Raw genomic sequence first — 21,372 nt, 5'->3', positions numbered from 1 at the left:
CTTCCTCGTGCAGCTGCCATTGTTGCTACGCGGGTCAAGCGGTCCGTATTGTTGGTTGGCCTGTGTCGTAGGGAAGATCCTTGAGGATGTGAAGATTGACAGGCCGACACGGGGCTGAACCATGTCAATTCCCCATGATCCCCAGATCTAAGTTTATGATTTGCAGCACATCCCATGAGGCGGACTACTCGGATTAGTCGTTTGGACCTGGTTTGAGCCCTCTTGTCGAACAAAGTTCTGTCTCGCAAAGCTGGCTGAGGCCGGTCTACCTGGGAGAAGCGTGATGAAGGAGCATGCATATACGAGAAGTTGTCCCGTGCTTCCTCCGGGCGTTTCTCTCATCTCCCAATTGATATTATCAGTGGATGGAGCCTCCTCGTGTCGTCAATCACATTCCCAGCACGCCAAAGACTATGGAGGACAAACTGCTTTCCAAGAACGATCCGTATGGGTCGGTCGCTACCATCATCCGACACAATGAACACAAAGGTCTGGGCGACAATGAACTGCCCGACTACCATGACAAAGAGGTGAAGAGGATCCTGAGAAAGGTCGATTACCGCCTGCCGACGTTGCTTGCTGTGCTGTACTTGCTGTCATTCCTGGATAGATCCAACAGTATGCTCTGCAGAAGTGCCTTGCTCTTGAGCTGGTTGCTGATCGGACCACAGTTGGCAATGCCAAAATCGCCGGCATGACCAAGACGTTGCATATGACGGGACACGACTACAATATCGCGCTTACGGTCTTCTTCTTCCCCTACGCCTTCGGCATGATTCCGTCGAACATGATCATCAAAAAGGTGAAACCCTCGCTCTGGATGTCGTTCTTGATGATATGCTGGGGAACTGCGATGATGTGCCATGGCTGGGTACAGACAAAAGGAGAGCTTATGGCGGCGAGAGCAGTCATGGGACTGTTCGAATCAGGCTTCATGCCTGCAGCACAATTCTTGTGCACGCTGTGGTACTGCAGGTTTGAATACCAGTTCAGAGGTGGGTTACATCGTCGTGTCAGCGTGGCTAAAGGTCTGACATTCTGGCAGTGGCTTTGTTTTGGTGCTCAGCAACATTGGCCGGCGCTTTCTCTGGACTTCTGGCATACGGACTGGAGAAGATTGACGCTGGAGGCTATGAAGGTTGGAGGTGGATGTGAGTGATCTCGGACATGTGGAACGATCCGTGGCATCGCTGACGCATTGAACAGCTTCCTCATTGAAGGCGCTGCAACAATTGTCGTCGGATTCTGCAGCTACTTTCTCCTGCCAAACTCTCCTGAGAGCTGCAAATTCTTAACTCCTGAGGAAAAAGTGATCCTCCGCCGTCGCCTGGACCAGGATGCGGGTACCAAAGAAGGCCATGTGATCAACAACGGAGAGCGGTTCGACATGAAATACCTTGTCAAGACATTGACAGACTGGAGAATCTTGATTGCCGGAGTCATCGTTTGCGGACAGTCGATTCCATTCTACGCCTTCAGCTTCTTCTGCCCAACCATCATCAAGGAGCTCGGCTACGAGACGTGGCAGGCTCAGCTCCTCACAGTACCAATTTATCTGCTGGCATGCGTTGCAACTCTGGTACTCGCCATCTACGCGGACTCTCGGCAGACTCGATGGAAGTTCATCGTCTATCCTTATGCGACTGCAGCTGTTGGTTTCGTTGCTCTTCTGTGCATTCCTCACCCCAAACTGCCTGGACTGACGTATGGCTTCTTGTATCTCATTCCGCTTGGCCGTAAGTGTTCCATGGGTCTTTGCAACTCTTCCTCGCTGACCGTGACTAGTCTCCTGCGGCCTGAACGCGCAAATCGCATGGCTTGCAAACAACCTGGCGCCGTCCTGGCGAAGAGCCATTGGCCTGGCCGGGATGTGTGCGCTTGCCAATCTTGGTGGTTCCATTGGCGCCAACATCTACCTCGAGAAGGAGGCGCCCAGATACCCATTGGGGTTTGGCTTCAGTCTTGGTGTGTTGGTGAGCGGTATCATCGCGGCATTGCTCAACAGACACATACTGTTGAAGATCAATGCAGCGCGCGACAAGATTCCGTTGTCGTCGATTCGCATTCAATACACTGAGCAGCAGTTGCTGGAGCTGGGAGATCTTAGTCCTTTGTATCGATATGTAGTCTGATATGTTTAGAAGACCTGCGATAGAGTTTCGAATGGAGTTCCCGGTGGTTCCAGACGCGCTGCAAAATCGAAGCCCCTGATCAGTACTGCTGTTCTCGATATGTTTCTCAGTCCTCCCGCCACCGCTGTTGGGATTCCAGCCCGAAAGCGCTGGTTGTTCCAAATCCTTGCTGGCAACTCCTTTCGCTTGCGTCTGGCGGACAATCGAATCTGCTGTTTGAGCCCACTGTTTCCATCTTGTGGGTGCTGCATTGGTGGGCGGACACTGCGGCAGGCGAGCGCCTGCTGGAGCGAGTGGCCATAGTAACGTTGAAGACTTCTCGCGTACAGAAGGAGTTAGATCGTCCTCGTCGAAGACTTTCGCGCATTCAGGAGCGACCAATGATTCAGGCAAAGTTAAATCCTTGCCGCACTGCGTATCGCCACAATGGCTAGTACAGCAGAGAGCAAGTGGCTCAAGAGTGCCGCGCTGTGGATGAGAATGAACATTGGTCGAAATGGCAGAGAAGGGACCGTATGGGCCTCATTGTTGCGTTTGTCCCTTTTCCCGTCTCTTACCCTTTGTCCTTCCTCCTATTGCAGCTATGGAAGCTTGATTCTCAGGATGCACTCCTAGCGTTCGGCGCGAAAGGTCTTCGTTGGTGGTACTCGGCGGTTTGGATCGCGTCGGATGGCTGCAGTGACCTTGCGACGGTCGCAAGGGGGTCAGCGACTAGATGCAGAGCGGCATGTCAGTGGAGGCTGTGACGTCTGCGCGAATCGAGGAATCAAGGGTGGTTCATGGAAGACGGTGATGCGTTGTATTTCTGCGTTGCCGGCGCGGCTCGTGTGTGGGTGTTGCTGTATTTCGCTGAGCGATCAACGATGGAGGAAACTTGAAGTATGGAGCATCGGCGAAAGATCATTCGGTGCGTTTCCTGAGCTTGCTGTACGTATCTCTAAACTCCAAAAAGTGCCGTGGACATCTGGCAGTCAACATGGGCTTAGATACTTCTGCAATGGCTTTCGGTGCACCCCGTGCAATCTCTTTCTCGTGTGCATTACGACACGCAGATGGCATTTTGATGGCTACAGCGGTACAACCATGGTCTTCTACTCGTATGCGCAGAAAAGCTTCATCGCGCAACATGCAATACGCCTGTTCACGCGAATAGGTCGAAGCCTCCCTGATGCAGAATTTAAGCAGTGTTCCACCGTCAGAATCTCCAAAAAGAGTGTGTGCAGCAATTAGACGAGGCGGAACATTACATTGTTGGCAAAGAGTGTGGTGCAAAAAAGCTGCTGCGTATCAGGGGTTCGAACCTTGGCCCTCAGTCGTTACTCTTGCGGGCACTTCACGCAACGAAACAGCAAAAAAATTGATAGTCTTGCATTTTGAAGACTTTGAGTGTTGCATCGTGAACACTTTGATGTGCAGATTTAACTCCAATGCCTTAGGGCGCGTGATTTGTTTCAGATTTGATGAACTAATTCGATGATGTTAGCGGGTGCTCTTTCATGACGACGATGCCTGCTTATTGCAGCAGGCGGGCGGCAGCGAAGGCGGTTTTCCCCTTCAAGCGCTCTAACTAGCTAAGCTATATGACCTATTTAGCTATCTACATTGTCAACGATTGAAGACAGAAATATATACCTCGTTTCTCAATGCCGTCATCGCACGCAAGTTGTCCTGTTGGTGCCACTGGCCAGCGATTAGCCATTCTCCTGAGTTGTATTCGCATTCTCACTGACTGCTTCACCGTACAGATCGCCAATCTCGATGACCCTCCGTTCCAGCACACTTGCGCATCTTTTTGCACCTTCTGTAGCCCCTACGCAACGCCTACAAGTGCCATGAAGCCGCAGTAAACACCTACGTGAGCTGGTACGAAGTCATTCCGACGAACAGTACACTACAACTGGGCCCATCACCGGTCACTTAGGTTGCGCCCAACATCGATTCGGTGGGAGATCGCGTGCTGTGACAGCCTAGTCACATTACAGCAGACTGGAGACACCGCAGACCGTGGGTTGATTCTAGTATCGACCAGCACACGAACTGCTTGAGGACGTTACATGCCGATGCTCTGTCTTCGGACATGGCTTCAGAAGCATTCGGAGAATGTTGCCACAAGCAAGCGAAAGGAGACTGCACGGGAAATGTAACAACACGACGACAATCGTTTGGAAGAATCACGAATTGAGTGAATTAATTTCAGCGGTGACGCGAAGGCCTTTTCGTAAACCCCTATAATCGCACATTGACTCCCAACACCACGCTCAATCGCATTGCCAAATACTGCAGCGCAGAGCACGGGCAATTTCTCTGCCTTCGTACAAGTGTATTCCGCTGTTCCCAAGGCTCCCCTACTGCGGTCCCTCGCGCACGCTCTCCAGACTCTGGTCACGGTCCGGCATGTCGTAGTTCTCGTGGGCTACACAGCAGTTAGCAATGGCTCAGAGCGATGCATCAAGCGACGCTCACAGTTGTAAGGGGATGACCTACGCCTGCCCAGTCCTGCCAGTCTCGGATCTGGGCGACTCTTTGGGCCCTCCTTCAGCTCCTTGATCTTCTGCTTGGCCGCCTTCGCCTTTTCGGGGATGGTATGGTAGAAGAAGTTGAAGCTACCGGTGAGCTTGTCAAGGAAGTCGCCTTTGCGGCCCATCTCCTTTGGAGTGAGTGGTGCGGTGGCTTTCTTGTCGGCGTCCTTGTTGGCGGTGTTACTGTTCGAAGCCATTGAGAGAGCGGGTGCGAAGGTGGCTGTGATGGTGGTTTCTCAACTGAGTTCGATCGGCTGACAAGCGCAGCTTCTGTTCTCGTTGGCGCGATCGATGCGTCTGGTGCGGAGGATGTAACGAGTGTAAGCGAGTGATGCAATGAGAAGTTGTTGTGACTCGTCCAAGCCGTGGACACGAGTGTGGGACCCACAGCGCGCGTGACAGGGATGTTCTCCACGAAGTGAAGCTCGAAGCTTGAGACTCGCGCCTTGCCATTGAGAGTGCAGGCCCCATGTCGACTGAACGATAGCACTCCGAGGAGCATTGGACTCGATACCAGCAATTAGAGCAAGAATCTGACGGCGACTGCAAGACCCATGCCGGTTTTGGCGGACAGAATTTCGATGCAGGGCCCAAATCAACGCTTCACAACAACAAACCAATTGCATTGAGTCACGCAGCGCCACATCATCTCTTCGAGAGGAGCAATTGAACAGGTTTGATCCAGCCGAAGTAGCATGGCGCTGCGCTCTCCGCTGACGAGCCCGTCAATGAGGTAGCCCTCCTTGTTGGATCAACAGCTTGGTGAAACACGGTGTCTACGACTTTGACGCGCCCGTCTTGAGCAGTGGATCTCAAGACGGCAGGGACGACATGCAGTCAGCTCTTCAATTCAGACACGGTCGCTACACTCGGTTCCAGGCTAATCCGCCAGTCACGTCGTCAAAATATCCCCCCTTTCGAGATTCTGGCACTCTCGGCCAGCGTAGCCCTACAAACACAACATTGTCACTTGGCCTGCACTGTCGGAACGCACACACTCCGCGAGAAGGCTATAAATCGAGGTTCACGGTCACACACGGTCATCGCGCGAGAAGTCAAATCTTGTTCCCCGGCACAAGAGAAATCCATCATCAGTGACGACGGGCGTAAAGAGAGAGAGGCTGGAGTATGATAAAGCTAGCATAAATCTGGTCAGGCAGGCGTTGCGGCGAAACAGCAGGACACAGGCATCGGCTCTGGCGTGGGGGTATTGGTCGGAGCAAGCAGAGACCTGGCAGCAAAGACGGATAGCCAACGTGAATACATGGTGAGAACGAGCGTAGAGCTGCTGCGAGCTTTCCAGTAGATTCTATGGGACATTTGCTGGTGAAACCGCTGAAGAGCCCGACGGGTCGACGGCGGCGGCGGCGCTCAGATATTAGCACGGCAAAAGGAGTAGTCATGCTGTAGTCAGGAACCAATGTAGCCGCGTTGGTCATGAACTTTTTGTGCTGCTTCGAACGGTTGTGAGCATTGCTGTGACGGTTCAACCAAGATTGAGCAGATCGCGCGCGGCGGAAGATGTAGCCAGGGCGCATGCTCAACGCAATAAAAGGCGAAGTCGCCGTCAGTCTGGCCTCTCGCTACTACAGTGGCTCCATCGTCGTGCGTTTCACGTCTATCAGTCTTCGACACATGTGCTTCTGCCGGTGCCGATTACGCGTGAGCTCGCCGCGACCATGCAGTTGCCGCAATGACTGCGCGAGGCGCTGCTTTTGCGAACTCCGACACAAAGTGTCTGTCATCCTCATCAAGTAGCACTAGGGACCGAACGCACCGCGATGTTGCCGTCAAAGTGCGAACTCTCATAGTCACGGTCGCGTAGCAGTGGAGGACGCGTTCGGTCACAACATCGGTGGCAGCATCCACAACATTAATACAGGCAGCAACCACGAAACAGGTGACGGTGAACCTCTTCTCCAAGGCCTCGACAATGCGAGAACATGATGAAAAGAATGGTAAAACTGAAAAGATGGTGAGCCGAAGCTCAAAGGTTGCCAAAAATTCCCAGCCGATCCGAAGACCAACTGGAGGGTCATTTGCTGTAAACAATAAAAACAGTTTACAACTAGCAAAAACGCAATCTCGGACAAATCCTCACTGATATGCGTAATGCCCTTGCTAGAGGAAGGTCAGTCAGGATGTATGAGAAGGAGGGGTAGGTTGAGGCGACTTACCACTCGGATGAGAAAGAAAGAGAAAAAGTTTTGGAAGGGCGGGGGAAGAGAGGGGTTCTCATAGTGCTAGCGCGACGACTGACCCAGGCGCTAATCAACGCAAGCACGCAAGAATTAACACAGGCAGCAAGTGTGATCTGACGTATGTTGCAGGGGCCGTCGTACGACGGCAGCGATGGGAGATCCCGCCGTTGCGAGGGTGGGTGGCGGAGCAACAGTGTGGATAGAGCTGTGGCTTGCGTGCTTGCTACGAGGCGATTTCAAGGGTCCTAGGGAGAGTATCATGGTCTTGTGGCTCGATCGGAGGAAGAGATGGAGTGCACAGTTTTACTAAGAAGGCAGCATGCGGCGCTGACGGGCATCAATGTCTCGACCTAGTGGTCGAATAGTTGGACACAATGATTTGCAGCACTGTAGAGGGCTCCGATTCATTGTCGCCTTGAGGTTGTGGCATCGAGACCGTCAGCAGTTGCGTGCATGGGACTTTTGCTCGGGCCTGGCAGACTTTTGACAGCGCCGCCGGAGACGTCGATACTCGATGACCGGACGGCGTACATAGACGGCAGAGTGATCAGTACACTGTTATCGTAAGAAGCAGTTTACCGCACATTGACTATTGACCATTGTGGAGGGCAGTTTGTCGTTGTGACCAGCCCCACAGCGGGCGACGCGCTCGCGATTGTAGCACTCATCCTCCCGACAACGCGCACCAGCTCAGCAACATCCGCACATAGCCTTCGACTGCACTGATCCGCCCTCGCAAGCCGGTACTTCAGCATACAGCATTGACTAAGAGTACGCCCGCGAGAAGAGCTCTTACCGCGGAGGAGCAACAGTCGTATCTGATCGATTCCCGATTCCAGCTGTTCTAGGAGCCCGCGACCGCAGTCGTTCCTCCTGCACATCGAAAAAGACACACCAGGAGGACGCCAGAGGCCACGCGCGATCGCCGCTTTCTTCCCTCGAGCAAACCAAAGTCTTCATCCAAAGCCCCCGGTGACTCCAACAAAGACTCTCGCTTCGTGCTCTTTTGACAACGCAGCGCCTTACCTCGACAGTGTAGCATTCAATCGAGAACACGAACCTAAAACCATGTCATCCCACGGAGAAGCATCCAAACACTGGCTGCCAAAACTACCTACCCATGGCACGAAACGCCGGGGCGAAGATCTCGATCAGCAGTACGTCGAATACGTGCAGGAAGAATCAAAACACATCGAGACGACACAGATCAAAATGGGGAGAATCAGAGAGGATCGAGCTCTGGGCTTGCACTTCCACCATAACCAGGCGCAGATGCAAGATCGTGGCAGACTACAAGAGTGCAATGGAGCGTGGGGTCGAGCAATCATGGGAGACCAGCTGGCGGATAATTTGAGCAAGGACAAAGACAAAGATGGGGATAGCAAGATGAGCGACGACACAACGTGAGACTGAGGATCTCCAGCGAGAGTGGAAAGAGTAGGGGGCCAAACGTGTCGATCTACCTGGTGGCGAGGTCAGAATACGGTGGAAACAAACGGCGCCGAAAATTCAGTCGATTCGCAACGAGTCTTTGTGCCTTGCGCATCGAACGTGCCCTGAGGAGGATTCGCAGATGGCAACGGAAGGAAATGCGTCTGCAGATGGCAAAAAGACAAGTCGCACATATTCGAAGAGCTGGTAGGCGGTGGTCCCCGGAGGCTAAAAGCTAGAATACAGTCGCTGGCAAATTTGTGCAGCTCAACTTGTCATTATCCCATCCTAAAGCACTGTCATCTGTAGATGGTCAACTATCGACAATGCTCAGCAACTGTGAGCAGTATGCAGCTGACATGCGTACGAAGTGCTATCGATCGTGACTTGGAGATTGTAGACAACAGTAATGTTTAAATCGATGCGAGACCCGAGTAATCGAATCAACAATGCCATCAATCGATCTGCGTAGCAGCTGCAGACTAGCAGGAGACCTGTGCGAGGTGCTGGTGGTCGCAGAATGAAAGCACGTTGGCATGAGACAAAATATCATATACATCGAGGCTCTTGATGATTCAAGATACAAATTACTAGCCAAAAGCAGATCGTGCGTATAGCGACACACGTACGCCGATGGGAGTTTGCAAGTGAAGCAGATGTTGTCGGAGGAAAGTTGGGACGGACTCCGGCCCGCGCCGAAAGCTTCTTTGCGACTTGAGTCCGAAGCTTTCACATGCGGACTCACTTTTTGGGCTTTTCACGCGCAGAAATGCCCATGATTCCACGATAGTACCGCCGCTCGCTCGTGCACGCCGCACAAACCACGAATACCAATCGCCATGACTGACAGGAAAGATGAGCGTTCGCCAGTGGCGATCGCCTCGGACGAGCTGTACAAGACGGTCATGGAGAACTCGAAGGACGAAAAAGGCGGCTTCACGCTCACCTTTTCGCAAGAGCAGCTGCTGGAGATCGCACCGGCCTCGGTGACGGAGAAGAAGGATCTGCTGCCCATCATCAAGTACCTGACCGGGCAGCATCTCTTCCGCACGCTCAAGACCGACAAGGGCCTCGGCTGGTCCATCCGTCCTCGCGAGGCGGCAAAGGCGATCAAGGCTCTGGACAAGGACGAGAAGATGATCTACGAGATCATAGAGGCTAGTCATACGACGGGAATATGGAGCAAACAGATCAAGGCCAAGATGGGCGGTCTGGCGCAGCCCATCGTCGCCAAACTCATCAAGAACTTGGAATCGGCGCGTCTAATCAAGAGTGTGAAGAGTATCAAGGCGCCGGCACAGAGGGTCTATATGCTCTACCACCTGGTACCAAGCGAGGATGTCACGGGCAATTCCTTCTTCGACGCAGGAGATCTGGACGAGTCGTTCCGAGACGAACTGTTGAATCTGATCATCTTCTGGATCAAAGCTAACAGCTGGGCCGAAGCGGAGAAGAAGCGGCACCGGAAGGATAAGTCGAAGAAGGACGCTGCGTCCAAGGAGGATGCAATCATGATCGACGACTCCAATGAGGGCGCTGGTCAGAAGCGGAAGCGACCTGCGAACGACATCGAGGACCTCTCAGTCAAGCCCCGACATTACCAGCGCACACACACCTTCGACCCTGAGACGGATTTCACGCAGCTCGCACATCGTGCTGGTGTTCACCACTACCCGACAGCTGAAGACATCCATCAGTTCATCATCTCTTCGGATGCCATCAAAGCAACAAAATCTGCTTCTCTGACTGTACAAGAAGTGCAAGGATGTCTTGATGTGCTCATCTGGGATGATAAGCTGGAGAAGCTGTGGAACAGCGACGATGGCAATTGGGGCTACCGCACAAAGAGAGGCGTGACATTTCGCCAGCCTGGACAGGCGCTCGACATTGAGGAGCAAGCGGAGGGCACAGGTCTGACCCAGGCGCCTTGCGGGAGGTGCCCGGTATTTGATGTCTGCAAGGAGGGCGGACCCATCAACCCTCAGACCTGTGTCTACTTCAATCGCTGGCTGAACGCATGATTCAGCGCGGTGACTATGTGTCATGCATGGGCTGCTATCGCACAGCACGCCAGCATCCTGCTTGAACCGGGCGACGATGCTTTCGGGCGTCCTATCCCATGGGTGATGAGGCGTGCTCTTTGACTGAATTTTAGCGATGGCGTTGGGGGCGTACTGGATCATTACCAGAGGGTAGCATGGAATGGCGTTTGCATATCAGCCCAAGTAGCTTGAAGCTGATCAAAAGATACCCACAATCTGATGGCATTACTCTTCTATTTCCGTACCCAGAGTTCCTCGCATAACTTGCCCGTTTCTCATGCTTCTGAGAATGTGCTTCAATCAATGCCTGCGCCGTCTGGGCATTCAATGGCATTCAATACGCTGCCATTCTAGAAGCAGACTGCCTGTCATCTCTGCTTCCACACCGCGCCTGCAAGACTTAACTGGCGCACATTCACGCTCAGTGGCTCGAGAACTCTGATTGAGCCGAGAAACTGGCGTCTTCCTCTCGCTGTCTCTGCAGAGCCTTGCTTCTAGAAATCAGACTGGTCTGCCGACGCAGCGGCGTTCTAGGCGACCCCTGAGGGAGGCACGAGTGTATGGTCGCTATGCTTCTTAAATGTGTTCAGAAGGGCTTGTTGAGCTGCAGTGATATCTCGCGGCTTTCATAGGCTTTGCATGGCAGAGACATGTAAGCTAACCCTATGCTGTCTCTGGTCGCTCAGGCAATTCAGGTTCAACGACATTTTCTCATTCGTTGCCTTTGAGGCAGACAGCTGAACAGAGCTGCTCAGTGGTCAGCTCAGCAGTCTCCGAGATACTCCCACTGTCCACGAGTGTCCATTTGCCTGGTGTGTTGGCTCTGAGCCATTCATGACGGCAGAGAGACTGACCTGTATAGATTTTGCTTCCAATTGTCTCCAATGTTGTCGATCCACGGGATCTGCGTTTTCGATGCCATTGAGCATGACAGCGGACCAGAGCGACAGGCGCCTCGCTCGAAGGCTCTGTGGCTCTCTGACGCACTGCATCAGCTGTATATGTTTGTCAAGTGGCTCCGAAGGGGTTCGGGTGCCAGAGACACAGCTACAGCCCGTGTTGTTTCCAAGCATATTGTTGCCTCAGTACCAGAACCGTTTCTCTGTCGCGGCCCAACAATTCGGCATCCAACAGAGTGAGCTGGTGCTGGAGGAGTGATTGCGCTCGTTGTATTTGGCAGTGGTAGCTCTCTGAAGTCCCGATTTCTGATTGCCTGACGCCAACTGCGCACCCTGTAGCTCTGCAACCGTCAGCAAGTCGAGAAACAGGTCCCTCGTGACTCCAGCCGCCGTCCATAACTCATGACCTGGCAATCAGGACACGCGGCGGCATCATTCACGTTTGAAAAGCGGAAATGGCACAGGAGAGGTATGTGGTTGTCGTCGTCGGCCGCCAAAGGCAGCGCTGCCGCCCGAAGGCAGGCAGAAGTGAAGTATTTTTTTTTTTATTTTTTTTTTAAAATGGTGGGCTCTCGCGCCACATCTGCTTGAGCTCCTCGAGCTCTTTGCTGAAAGGCGGGCACGTTAGCATGTGTCAGAACAGAAGCAAAGACGGAGTCAAACTCACCCCACTGGCTTCTCCTCCTTCTCCTTCTTCTTCTTCTCCTCCATTTTGGCGCGGACTGTGGTGTTGTCAGTGGATCTGTCAGGGGAATGGAGGCGCAGTGAAGAGGGCAGACGTACGGAGGGACATGGTGGTGGTGGTGAGGGCGGTGGTGTGTTGGCGACACACCAGCGCGCCCAAGAAAGCGGCGAGCTTGTGGATCATTTTTGTGCTATTCGATCACGTTAGCATGTCTCTGCGAAGCCGTCGCCGGCTTGAAGGAGTGCTTCTTACGATGTGGTTGGTTTGTGATTGGGGAAGCAAAAGAGAGGCGCTGGAACAACTTCAATGAGCAACTTTCACTAGCGCGTCACGAGCTCTGGCCAGATGTGAAACACGCGCTAAGGCAACAAACAGTGACCGTTGGGTACCTTCCTCGTCGTTCTGCATGAAGAGGATCGATTGTGCTCTGCAGGTATACTATCGATACATGCCATTGGGTCTCCAGGCCTTCCGTTCACTCAAACCATTCCACGGACAGAAAGCTCCCCCTTTTCGCTTTGGCCTTTTCGATCAGAGACAGAGTGGTCCACTGAGTTCGCAGGTGAGTTTTCACCATGCGGTCCACGGTCAGTAGCAGAGCCACCTCTCTCATGCTTCGCCGGCTCAAATTCGCCAGGCACGAAGCGACTCCGAGCCAGGTAACTAGGACTCTGAGTCTTGCCCACCCACAGCATCTGCTCATGCTCGCGCAGGTATCGATGACTGGAGAAACTGTTGAGAACATTGGCCCTGCCCATCATGCCCAGCTTGCGGCGTTGCTCCTCTTGGGCATACATTCGCTTCGTGATCTGCTCAACTTCCTCCTTGCCTGGGTGGAGTGGCAGCTTATGGCGCTCGCCTGGGGCATCCTCAGCATACTGACCCCACTCTCCGAGCAGAGCAAGAACCTCCACCTGCGCCCTGGCAAGTGAGTACGAATCGTTCGGAGCGACGACGGCGCTGAACTTCTTCCAGGTGACAGGGTCAGTGACGACACGGAAGCTTGCGCCGACATCAGTACATACAACGGGCACACCAGTCAGCGCAGCTTCACCCATTGCCAACGGAAGTCCTTCAGAGACCGACGAGTTCAGGAATATCCATGCCTCTTCAAGCACTTTACTCGGGCTTCCAAGACCTCGCAGCGCAACGTAATCTCTCAGGCCCTTGCTCGCAAGAATCTCCTTGCACTCGACAGAGTAAGCAGGCGCTTTCTCCATATCGCCATACACATCAAGCTGATAGTCCTTGAAGCCCCACTCATTGACGATGATGTCGGCAGCCAAGATCGCGTTCTTGATGTCCTTCACAAAGCGCACATGGGACAGCATGGTGATCGTTGGCTTCTTACTCTTGATCTTCTTGATAGGGATGAAGTTCTCCATGTTGCAAATTCCATTCACGACCGGATCGATCTTCCTCGCGAAGGCCTTTCGATGGCCAAGAATACCCTCTTGCGTTCCATGCTCCACCTCCCAGCCCGGATTGAAGAAGTCGGCACATGGCAGGACTACATCGGCGTAGTGCAAGATGAGGACAGAAGTCATACGTGAAAGATGAATCAAGCTGGTGCAGACGAAAGGAGCGTCGAACGACATGGCGGACGACAAGAACACTGTCACCTCGCGCCAGGATATGCAGTGGTCCCAAACATGAAGCGTACAGTTACGTTTGAGCTTGCAGAGGACACCATAAGAGGCGCCACAGAAGTGATGAGATGCTTGAAAGACATCTGGGATGGTCTCGGGAACGTCCAGCGTGAAGATAAAGAGAAAGCGATGCCACATGTCGAGAGCATTGTCCATATGAGCAAGCGTAGGCAGTTCTGCGTCCCACCACTTGGATATAGGCACAGCATTCTCGACATCTTCAGCTAGCCACAATTCTCGCCATTTCTGCTTGACAGGCTCACTCATCCAAGTCTCTGTCCAGTGCCGGTCCTTGGCAAAGTAGTTGCTGAGATCGACAAGTGCTTGAGACGCTTCCTCGATATGCTCTGGCCCAAATCTGATTGCACGAGCACATTTGATAAGACTGGTGAGAATTGGGAGAAAGTTCTTCTCGATGTCTGCGTGATATGTGTGATTCGATCGTCGTTGCACAGCAGAGTCCAGAATATCCTCGAAAACGCCGTGATGAGGTGTCAAGAAGTCCATGCCCCACAGAGGCAGCACTGTCAACGATTGGATGTTGCGCTCGGTCTGGAACTTCGGTACACCGAAGTCGTTGGCGTTCTCGGCAACAACATGCCATCGAATCGTCGAAAGGTCGTTGACCATGTCTCTGCGGCAAGCGGACACTCCGCCGCCCTCGTTTGGCCAAGTACCAGTATCCATAGCCAAGACGTTCAGAGTGTCATGCGTGTCTCTTATCTGCGTTGACTGGTCTCTTGTGTTGATTCGAGCATCTCCACCTTGCCCAAAACTATCCAGGTCGCCATATTTGAAGGCTATGGAAGACCAGGAACTGACCTCAGGGTCCAGATCCGTACGGGCTAGGATCGAATCGGCATTGGTTTGGAAGTACGCTCGAGCACTGTGCAGCAGCCCAAGGTCTCGACGCAGCCAGTATGCCGTCAATACACGGTCTCGACGCAAAGCCATCTCGTCCAGCCATCTGATTGATACAGCGTCAAGATCCTTCGTGCCTTTCCACGTCTTCCATAGAATATTTCGGGCGGCACCTGTAGAGATCGGGTACCACTTTTCGTGGAACTTGAACAAGCGTGTCAGCACGTCACTCCGCTGATTTCTGAAGGAGATCAGCGGGTTGTCCACGAGGAAGCTGTTCTTGCGTGGCTTGGCAAGGATTTGGTAGTGGTCAAATCGAATCTTCTCAGGTGTCATGACTGTCTGACCATTCATGGTAGTGTGGATCGTGGGATGAGAGCGGTGATCGTAATTCCACCAGCATCTGTAAACGTCAGAGCCCAGTGTATAATTACATTCCACAACCTTCGGGCTAGGTATCCATAGCATAAGATCATCCTTCTTCTCCGGCGGAGGATAGCACCAGGAGATATTCATTGTCATGTGAGCCATAGTGTATTCCGCTCGAATCAGCTCGTCGTCGTACTTCGCATTGCGGCGGTAATGGTATTTGAAATGCGTCAAATTGTCGTCCTTGGTATATGATCCTGACGTGACGTATCCGCGATCGTCGTAGTGCATTACTTCTCCTTCTTTGTCTCCACCATCGCAAACTCGGGAGATTGGCAGTTTGGCGAAGTCATCATTGGAGTTGTCATACAGGTATCTGTAGGAGTTGCTGACTTCTCCATTGACGTATTCTTTGCGAGCCTTAAGCTGCAGGGACTTGCTGATATAAGTGCTTGTCGAGATCAATTGTGCCGTGTCGGCAGGCTTCACCTCGTGCTTGCCATTGTACAAGCTGAAAGTCGTTATTCCGTTGCCCTTGGTGTGCAGAAAGCCGGTCTGTGTCCCGTCAAAATTCTCTATCGTAACTTTCTCTCTGGTCATCGTAGACTTGGTGCCTCTCATGTATTGCTGTAGCTTACGCACGTTCTCGCGATTATGAAACATGAATTGCGGGATGATCAGCCATTGAAGTGCCTTGGCATACATCCAAGCTCCATTAAGGAGGAAGCGCACGATGTACTTTGCGAACCATGGCTTGTCCGCGATGAAGAAATCAAGCTCTCGCTGGTACTCCGGCTCACCTGTCAGCGCAATGATGTAGAATTTGACAGCAAACCTCCAGCCTTTGTAGGTAGCGCGGACACGGTATTTTATCTTTCCGAAGAAGCTATTCGGTCGTGTCAAAATGATTGGGCCAGCACTAAATCGTTGAAACCTGTCCTTGAGCTCGGAGCCATCATCCTCGGGGCCATAGAACTCTGCACTCTTAGCCTTGGCGTATTGTTTCGTGGCATTGCCAAGTGCTATACTGAGGTTGCAGCGCGCCAGGTACTTTTGTACAGTCGTGAATCGTTCACCAAAGAAAGAGTTTCGGATCCAGTCGACCTGGACCTCGCTCATCGTACAAGCACGCCCTAAACATCGGTCGAGTAGGAACTCACGAATGGCCGAAGGTAAGTTGTCCCACTCCGTGTCGCTGTCAAGACCCATGAGAAGTTCGCGGAGTATTTCGGCGTTGCCGTACTTGATGATCCTGGTGCGTTCACTCGCGGTAGCATCGAGATGCCTTTTAATTCCCTCTGGTAGAACGATGTCACTAGATGCAGAGCTTTCCGTGACCAGCAGTTCAGCAAGCGCTGCCTCGCCTCTAGAAAGTGCTAGCTTATGCTCTGCTGTAATACGGACCACGGCTTCGGCAATGATTTGGCTCTGTTGGCTAACATTGACGTATCGATTTACGAAAATAATGAGATGCGTGTGGTCATGTTGCACTTTGGCGATCGTCCGGATCTTCCTCTGATCTTGAGTAATGTATCGTGAGGACACAAGAGTGACTTCCAGTCCATTTTGTTTCCATAAACCCATGGCCGTGTTGAGTACATGTTCTCCATTCGGAAATGCAGCTTCAATAGCAGAGGCTTTCCGGAGACCGATGCTGCATTGTATGATCTGGACTGCTTGAGCACCGATGCCGTTGTTTGGATCGACCCGCGAGCGCTTTTCATCGGCAAGGGACTGCATTTCTCTGTACAGGTCCGCAAGAGTCCGCTGTGAAAAGAATGGCCAAGGTCCCACTGAGCTGAACGTGTACACATCGGGCTTATTATTCTCTTGCGCTTTGTCATTAGGAGGTCTTGGCCAGCCTACGTTCGCAGTCCTCCACGACAGGATCGCTGCCAGCCAAGTTGCGGTCGCGAGCCCGACTACTGCGCCATAAACGAAATCAGGCGCATGAGTCCGGATTGCAACGCCAACGGCTATACCGCAGATAGCAGCACAGATGAGGTCGTTCATGGCCAGTGGCCCAGTGTAGATTCGATTGTACTGATACCATAGCAGTCCTGCGAAAAGTCAGCACCAGCAATCGGCTCCTAGAAGCATGCTCACCTGAATACGCCCCAGTGTATGCCATGAACATGATCGTTGCACTCTTGGCGGACTGGAAAATCCACATCAGCGATGCACTGATCGCAAAGCCCCACAAATGAGAGAAGAAGAATTTAGCCCAGTTCGTCCAGTAGAGTTTCCGTCTAGCTTTTGCATCGTTCAGAGCAGCCTCTTTCAAGAAAGCCAGCGACGTGATCGGTTGAGCAGTCTTCTTGTTCGCCATAGGCCAGAGAGGTTGAGCTACGGCATCGAGACAGACAGCCGCAATGAGATAGTAAGCCAAGCTGAAGCCGACTGCCAACCTGTACACAGGGTTTCCCGCATCTGATAGACCGACCACATTGTGACCTGTCACGAGCGACACCCACTTGTCCATCAGAGCTATGAGGAAATAGAGGACACCGCACCAGACCTCGTCGCCACCAAAGCGCCAGTGTATGAAGGCGTTGTGAAGCTTGAGCCCTTTTTGCATTTCCCGAATGGTATCGATTGCAGTCTTGACCATGAGATTCCAGGTCGGACTGTAAGGATATGGCATGGCTGTCCGAGAATACTTGCAGTACCAATCCATGAGGAACACAGTCGCATCGTAGCCGGCAACGTGTTTCTTGATCAATTGACCAGCCTCTGACTTCTGCCAAGGCCACCTGCTTCGTTCTTTCTCCAGTGCGGCAAAGAATGCTTTTCGAGGCAACGGAGTAGCTGCAAGATCGGAGATATTTGGTATTTCTTCTGGCGGCGTGACCTCGTTGTAAAAGTTAACTACTTCCGTGTCGCTAATTATGGGGACTTTGAGATACCAAGTGCCCCATTGCGATATGACCTTGCGAGCTCCAAGAAGGAGGCAGCATATAAATCCAGTGACAACGCAAGGATAGATGACAATGTCTTTGTGGACCCACAGAGTAAGGATGGGCGAGATGAGCAAAATCGGCAAACACATGACAACTGTGTTCCGACCAGACTGGAACATGAAGCCTGGGAACTGATAGATAGCCAAAGTCGCCAAGATGGTGAGATAGGTATCCAGTGCGGCAAAGTAGAATACGAAGATGAAGCCATCGTACCAGCTACGTGCAATGCCGATGGTAATAAAGGCAACCAGGCCAATAATGGAGAGCAAAGCGACACCGGCCACGAACCTAGTAAGCACGAACATGTTCATGGCTGGGAATGACATTGCGTGGAGATAGTAACTTCCTCCATAGCCGATCCAGGTTCCGATCCCGCCGCAGAGTAAGAGACCGGACATGAGACCAGCTGTCGCCATGATCTTCTCACTCTCATCCATGTAGTTGCTGAGGTATAAACCACGTCCGAGGATTGTCAACATCATGATGTCAAACAATGCCGGCACTGCGAATATGCCGAGGAAGGTAATTTGGTAGTATATCGGTAACGTTGGTCGTTGTGCGTCCGGATCCTCATCAACAGACTTGGAAGCATAGGATGTCGGCAGCTCGCTGCTACCATCTTTTCGCGCTACTGGTTGATGCTTTGTGTAGTAGGCCTGGTACTTGTCTGCCAATATTCGACCCAGCACATTCGAGGTCATATCCAGATAGGTCTCGCATTGAGAGCCTGTTCCGAACATTTCGGCAAAGCATGCTGCTTGGTCTGGATGTCGATTAGGCAGGGGATTGCGATCCAGCACTTCCAGATAGATCTCTTCCAGCGCGAGTCGGCGATATGCGCAGAATACCGAGAGCGCAAAAATGTCGACTGCGGCATCGATGCCTTGTTTCCTGATAGTCTTCCCTAGGATCGCCTCTATTCGTTCCACGAAGCCATCGTCTTGGTCCATCAGCGCCTTTGGTAGAAGGCGATCCATTGTTTCAAACACCTGGAGTGCGGCGCTGTACTCTGGGGCATGGCAACCTTGGTCTCTGTACCACGCAAGTCGGTTTTTGATCAGATCTGCCGTGCTGATCTCACCTCGTAGGTACTGCGCAGTGTTTTGCTTTCTGAGTTGATCTCGACTCGGAATAGCCATGAGCTGATGTCGGCAGAGTTTCGCCATTCTTGCGCACAGTCCCGCAGAAGCCGCATCGCTGGAGAGGGTTAGCCTTTGCAGCAGCAGTATTAGTTCTTGAGAAGTCAGGCCGACGATATCATCGACCATTCTCTTCGGCAACTCCCATCTCTCATCCAACAGCTGACCACGCTCGTACAGGAGCCACTCGGCTTTGAGGCATTGTGTCCTTGAGAAGCGCTTCATTGACAGCCATGTATGGAGAATAGCAAGTGCTCGATCACTAGCACGCAGCGAAATGAATAGATCCAGGTACCCTGGATGACTTCCTCTTCGCTCCGTGTTGGAGAACATGCCATTGTCGTAAAGGCCCCAGAACTGCTCACTAGGGCTCCTGTGGAAGCCAGAATGTATGCCCATGTATATGCGCAACCGGTCGGTATCTTGGCCATCGCTCACAGCGAGCAGGTTGAGTAGCTCTTCGACGGCCTCAGCCATGCCATCAAAGTCTTTGAATTGCTCACTGAGCTCCAGGAGTGGCCTCAGCTTTGTTCCGATCTCTTGCAGTGCTTCGGCACCCAGTCGGTCGAGCATGTTCAAATCTCGAAGCTTGCGCTGGCCATCTCGAAGCATATCAAAGACTTCCTGCGAAGCTGGCAGACCGGTCTGGAAGCAGCCGAGACCCGTGTAGTCTTCTCCTTCGGGGGAGAACGAAAGGGCATCGTTCTTGGGATTGTACTGCAGGTCCTCGATTGGAAAGCCAGCGTCAGTAACAGACAGTGGCCTACCTTTTGGTAGCTCTGGAGTTACAGTCTGGTGAAGCTCGAGCATCTTGCCAATCCCTGGCACATAGTCTTCTAATATTGCGAAGGCATCATCATCATGGCAAGAGTCCTGGACAATAGTGTCGTTGAGCCTCCACGTGTTGTGCATGATCATGACTTCCCAGCCCTTCATCCACATTAGAGCGCCAAGCGGCAAGCCTGCCAGAGTTCCTTTTTGGGCAGCATCCGTGTCAGTGAGCGCTTGTTCGGACCCGATCCAGCTCAGCGCGGTATTGAACCGGCACCACAGATAACTTCTGTTCGCGACTGAATGTGAGAGTGTCTCCATATTGTCCAGAGTCTCCCACATGGCGAACACGATACCTCCGAGAGACATGTGCTTGGCCAGCGCACGTTGCGCACGACGCATGTTGGACATCTGATAGTAGTCTCTGCGATCACCAGTTCGCAATATCGTGCCATTCCTACAGATCAGTCCTTTGATCAAGTCCATGCCAATATGTCGACATTCGTCATCGGTGAGGTATTCAGGCTCGGAAAGCTCAAGGTATACATCAAAGTTGAGACTTCTCAGATACCTGATTAGCTCCTGGCAGATAACTGGAGGCAGCTTCGATTGCCAATTAGCAAGCAATATGCCTGTCATCGGAGAGTACATTCGGTTGGAACCCCGAAATCGTGACGATACGAAGTCTGTGATGGTTTTGAGTGCTGGCACATACGCTTCTTCTGTCTTTGTCGTTTGCTGCCCAACCACCGATTGCACATCGAGCCTCCCCAGGGTCTGGACAGATGTGCAGTGTGAAGCTGCGGCGTCAAGCACGCCATTTTGGGCAGGATCCAGGACGATGATGTCCCATTTGCCCAAGACGACTGCTTCCTGCTGGGTTGGTGGTGTTGCAAAGCTGCCAAGATATACACCGAATGTTTTGGGGTCCTGTTCACTGCGCGCGTCGGCAGAGATCGATTGTCCCTTGCTCTTCGAGCCATCCAGGAATTTGGCGACGCACGGCGGCACTTTTCGTACTCGCTCTTGCAGAGCCTTACGCCTCGAGTAGACTTTGATAAGCAATATCGCAGAGAGATATAGTACACCAGACAGGATGCCAAAGAGCGCGAGCCCAGCAAGTATCTGCCGAGTGTCAGCACATGCATTTCTATCTCTTTATCATCCTACTCACGATATCAAACCAACTGCCAGTCATCACGTGCCAGCCAACGGCTGACAGTCCTATGTACTCGGCCCTCATCGCGAGCAGTGGCGACGGTACAGTCTCATCTACTGCCGTGCTGCTGCTGCCACACAAGAGATGTACAGACGGCAGCACTAGCAGAGCGAATGCGAGTCCTAGCTGCTCGTGCTCGTGCCTGTCAAGGAAAAGGCGTAATGCAGAGCTTGTCCGCTTCCCACCTGAGCTCAATTGCTCGGCCGCCGCTCCTGACATTGCCAGTCGATCATGCTCAGTCGCAGCTCGTCCATCGTTGCATCATACAATGCCGAGCGTCGCCAATAGCTCCTGTGAAACGCAGACGCGTTGAACGATGGTCTCATCGAACGAATCGAGCAAATCGAGTTTGATCCACTTTCAGCGTATAGATCCCGCCATTCGAATGCGACCAAACTCGTATTACGAATGATCTGGACTACTGTCGTGTGCATGTCGGGCAATGGTCATCGAGTGGTGTCCAGTGGCACTGCCTGAGTTTAATGTTCTTCCGGA

General features: G+C 52.6%; 5 protein-coding genes across 5 annotated transcripts; 3 read left to right on the top strand and 2 right to left on the bottom strand.

Annotated features, from left to right (window-relative positions):
- Window positions 1-365: 365 nt before the first annotated feature.
- On the top strand, window positions 366-2,132 carry CKM354_000526500 (uncharacterized protein; the record flags this gene model as incomplete). Its single annotated transcript, XM_044800536.1, has 5 exons — window positions 366-618; window positions 672-995; window positions 1,046-1,151; window positions 1,207-1,736; window positions 1,786-2,132. 5 exons carry the CDS (start codon window positions 366-368, stop codon window positions 2,130-2,132), a joined length of 1,560 nt encoding a protein of 519 aa, XP_044656471.1.
- Window positions 2,133-4,477: 2,345 nt separating this feature from the next.
- Window positions 4,478-4,848, bottom strand: CKM354_000526400 (uncharacterized protein; the record flags this gene model as incomplete). Its single annotated transcript, XM_044800535.1, has 2 exons — window positions 4,478-4,545; window positions 4,617-4,848. The coding sequence occupies 2 exons, from the start codon at window positions 4,846-4,848 to the stop codon at window positions 4,478-4,480; spliced, it is 300 nt and encodes a 99-aa protein (XP_044656470.1).
- Window positions 4,849-7,920: 3,072 nt separating this feature from the next.
- On the top strand, window positions 7,921-8,259 carry CKM354_000526300 (uncharacterized protein; the record flags this gene model as incomplete). Its single annotated transcript, XM_044800534.1, has 1 exon — window positions 7,921-8,259. The coding sequence occupies one exon, from the start codon at window positions 7,921-7,923 to the stop codon at window positions 8,257-8,259; it is 339 nt and encodes a 112-aa protein (XP_044656469.1).
- An 863-nt stretch (window positions 8,260-9,122) lies between these two features.
- Window positions 9,123-10,304, top strand: CKM354_000526200 (DNA-directed RNA polymerase III subunit C34; the record flags this gene model as incomplete). The annotated part of the gene is made up of 1 exon (XM_044800533.1): window positions 9,123-10,304. One exon carries the CDS (start codon window positions 9,123-9,125, stop codon window positions 10,302-10,304), a length of 1,182 nt encoding a protein of 393 aa, XP_044656468.1.
- A 2,084-nt stretch (window positions 10,305-12,388) lies between these two features.
- CKM354_000526100 (uncharacterized protein) lies at window positions 12,389-20,901 on the bottom strand (the record flags this gene model as incomplete). The annotated part of the gene is made up of 3 exons (XM_044800532.1): window positions 12,389-16,848; window positions 16,895-20,783; window positions 20,833-20,901. The coding sequence occupies 3 exons, from the start codon at window positions 20,899-20,901 to the stop codon at window positions 12,389-12,391; spliced, it is 8,418 nt and encodes a 2,805-aa protein (XP_044656467.1).
- Between the last annotated feature and the right edge of the window lie 471 nt (window positions 20,902-21,372).

This window comes from Cercospora kikuchii (assembly GCF_019650295.1).
Source record: "Cercospora kikuchii DNA, contig_00003, whole genome shotgun sequence".
In the NCBI taxonomy this organism is placed as follows: Eukaryota; Fungi; Ascomycota; class Dothideomycetes; order Mycosphaerellales; family Mycosphaerellaceae; genus Cercospora; species Cercospora kikuchii.
Note: the sequence above shows the minus strand (reverse complement) of the source record. Positions and strands in the feature narration are given on the sequence as shown.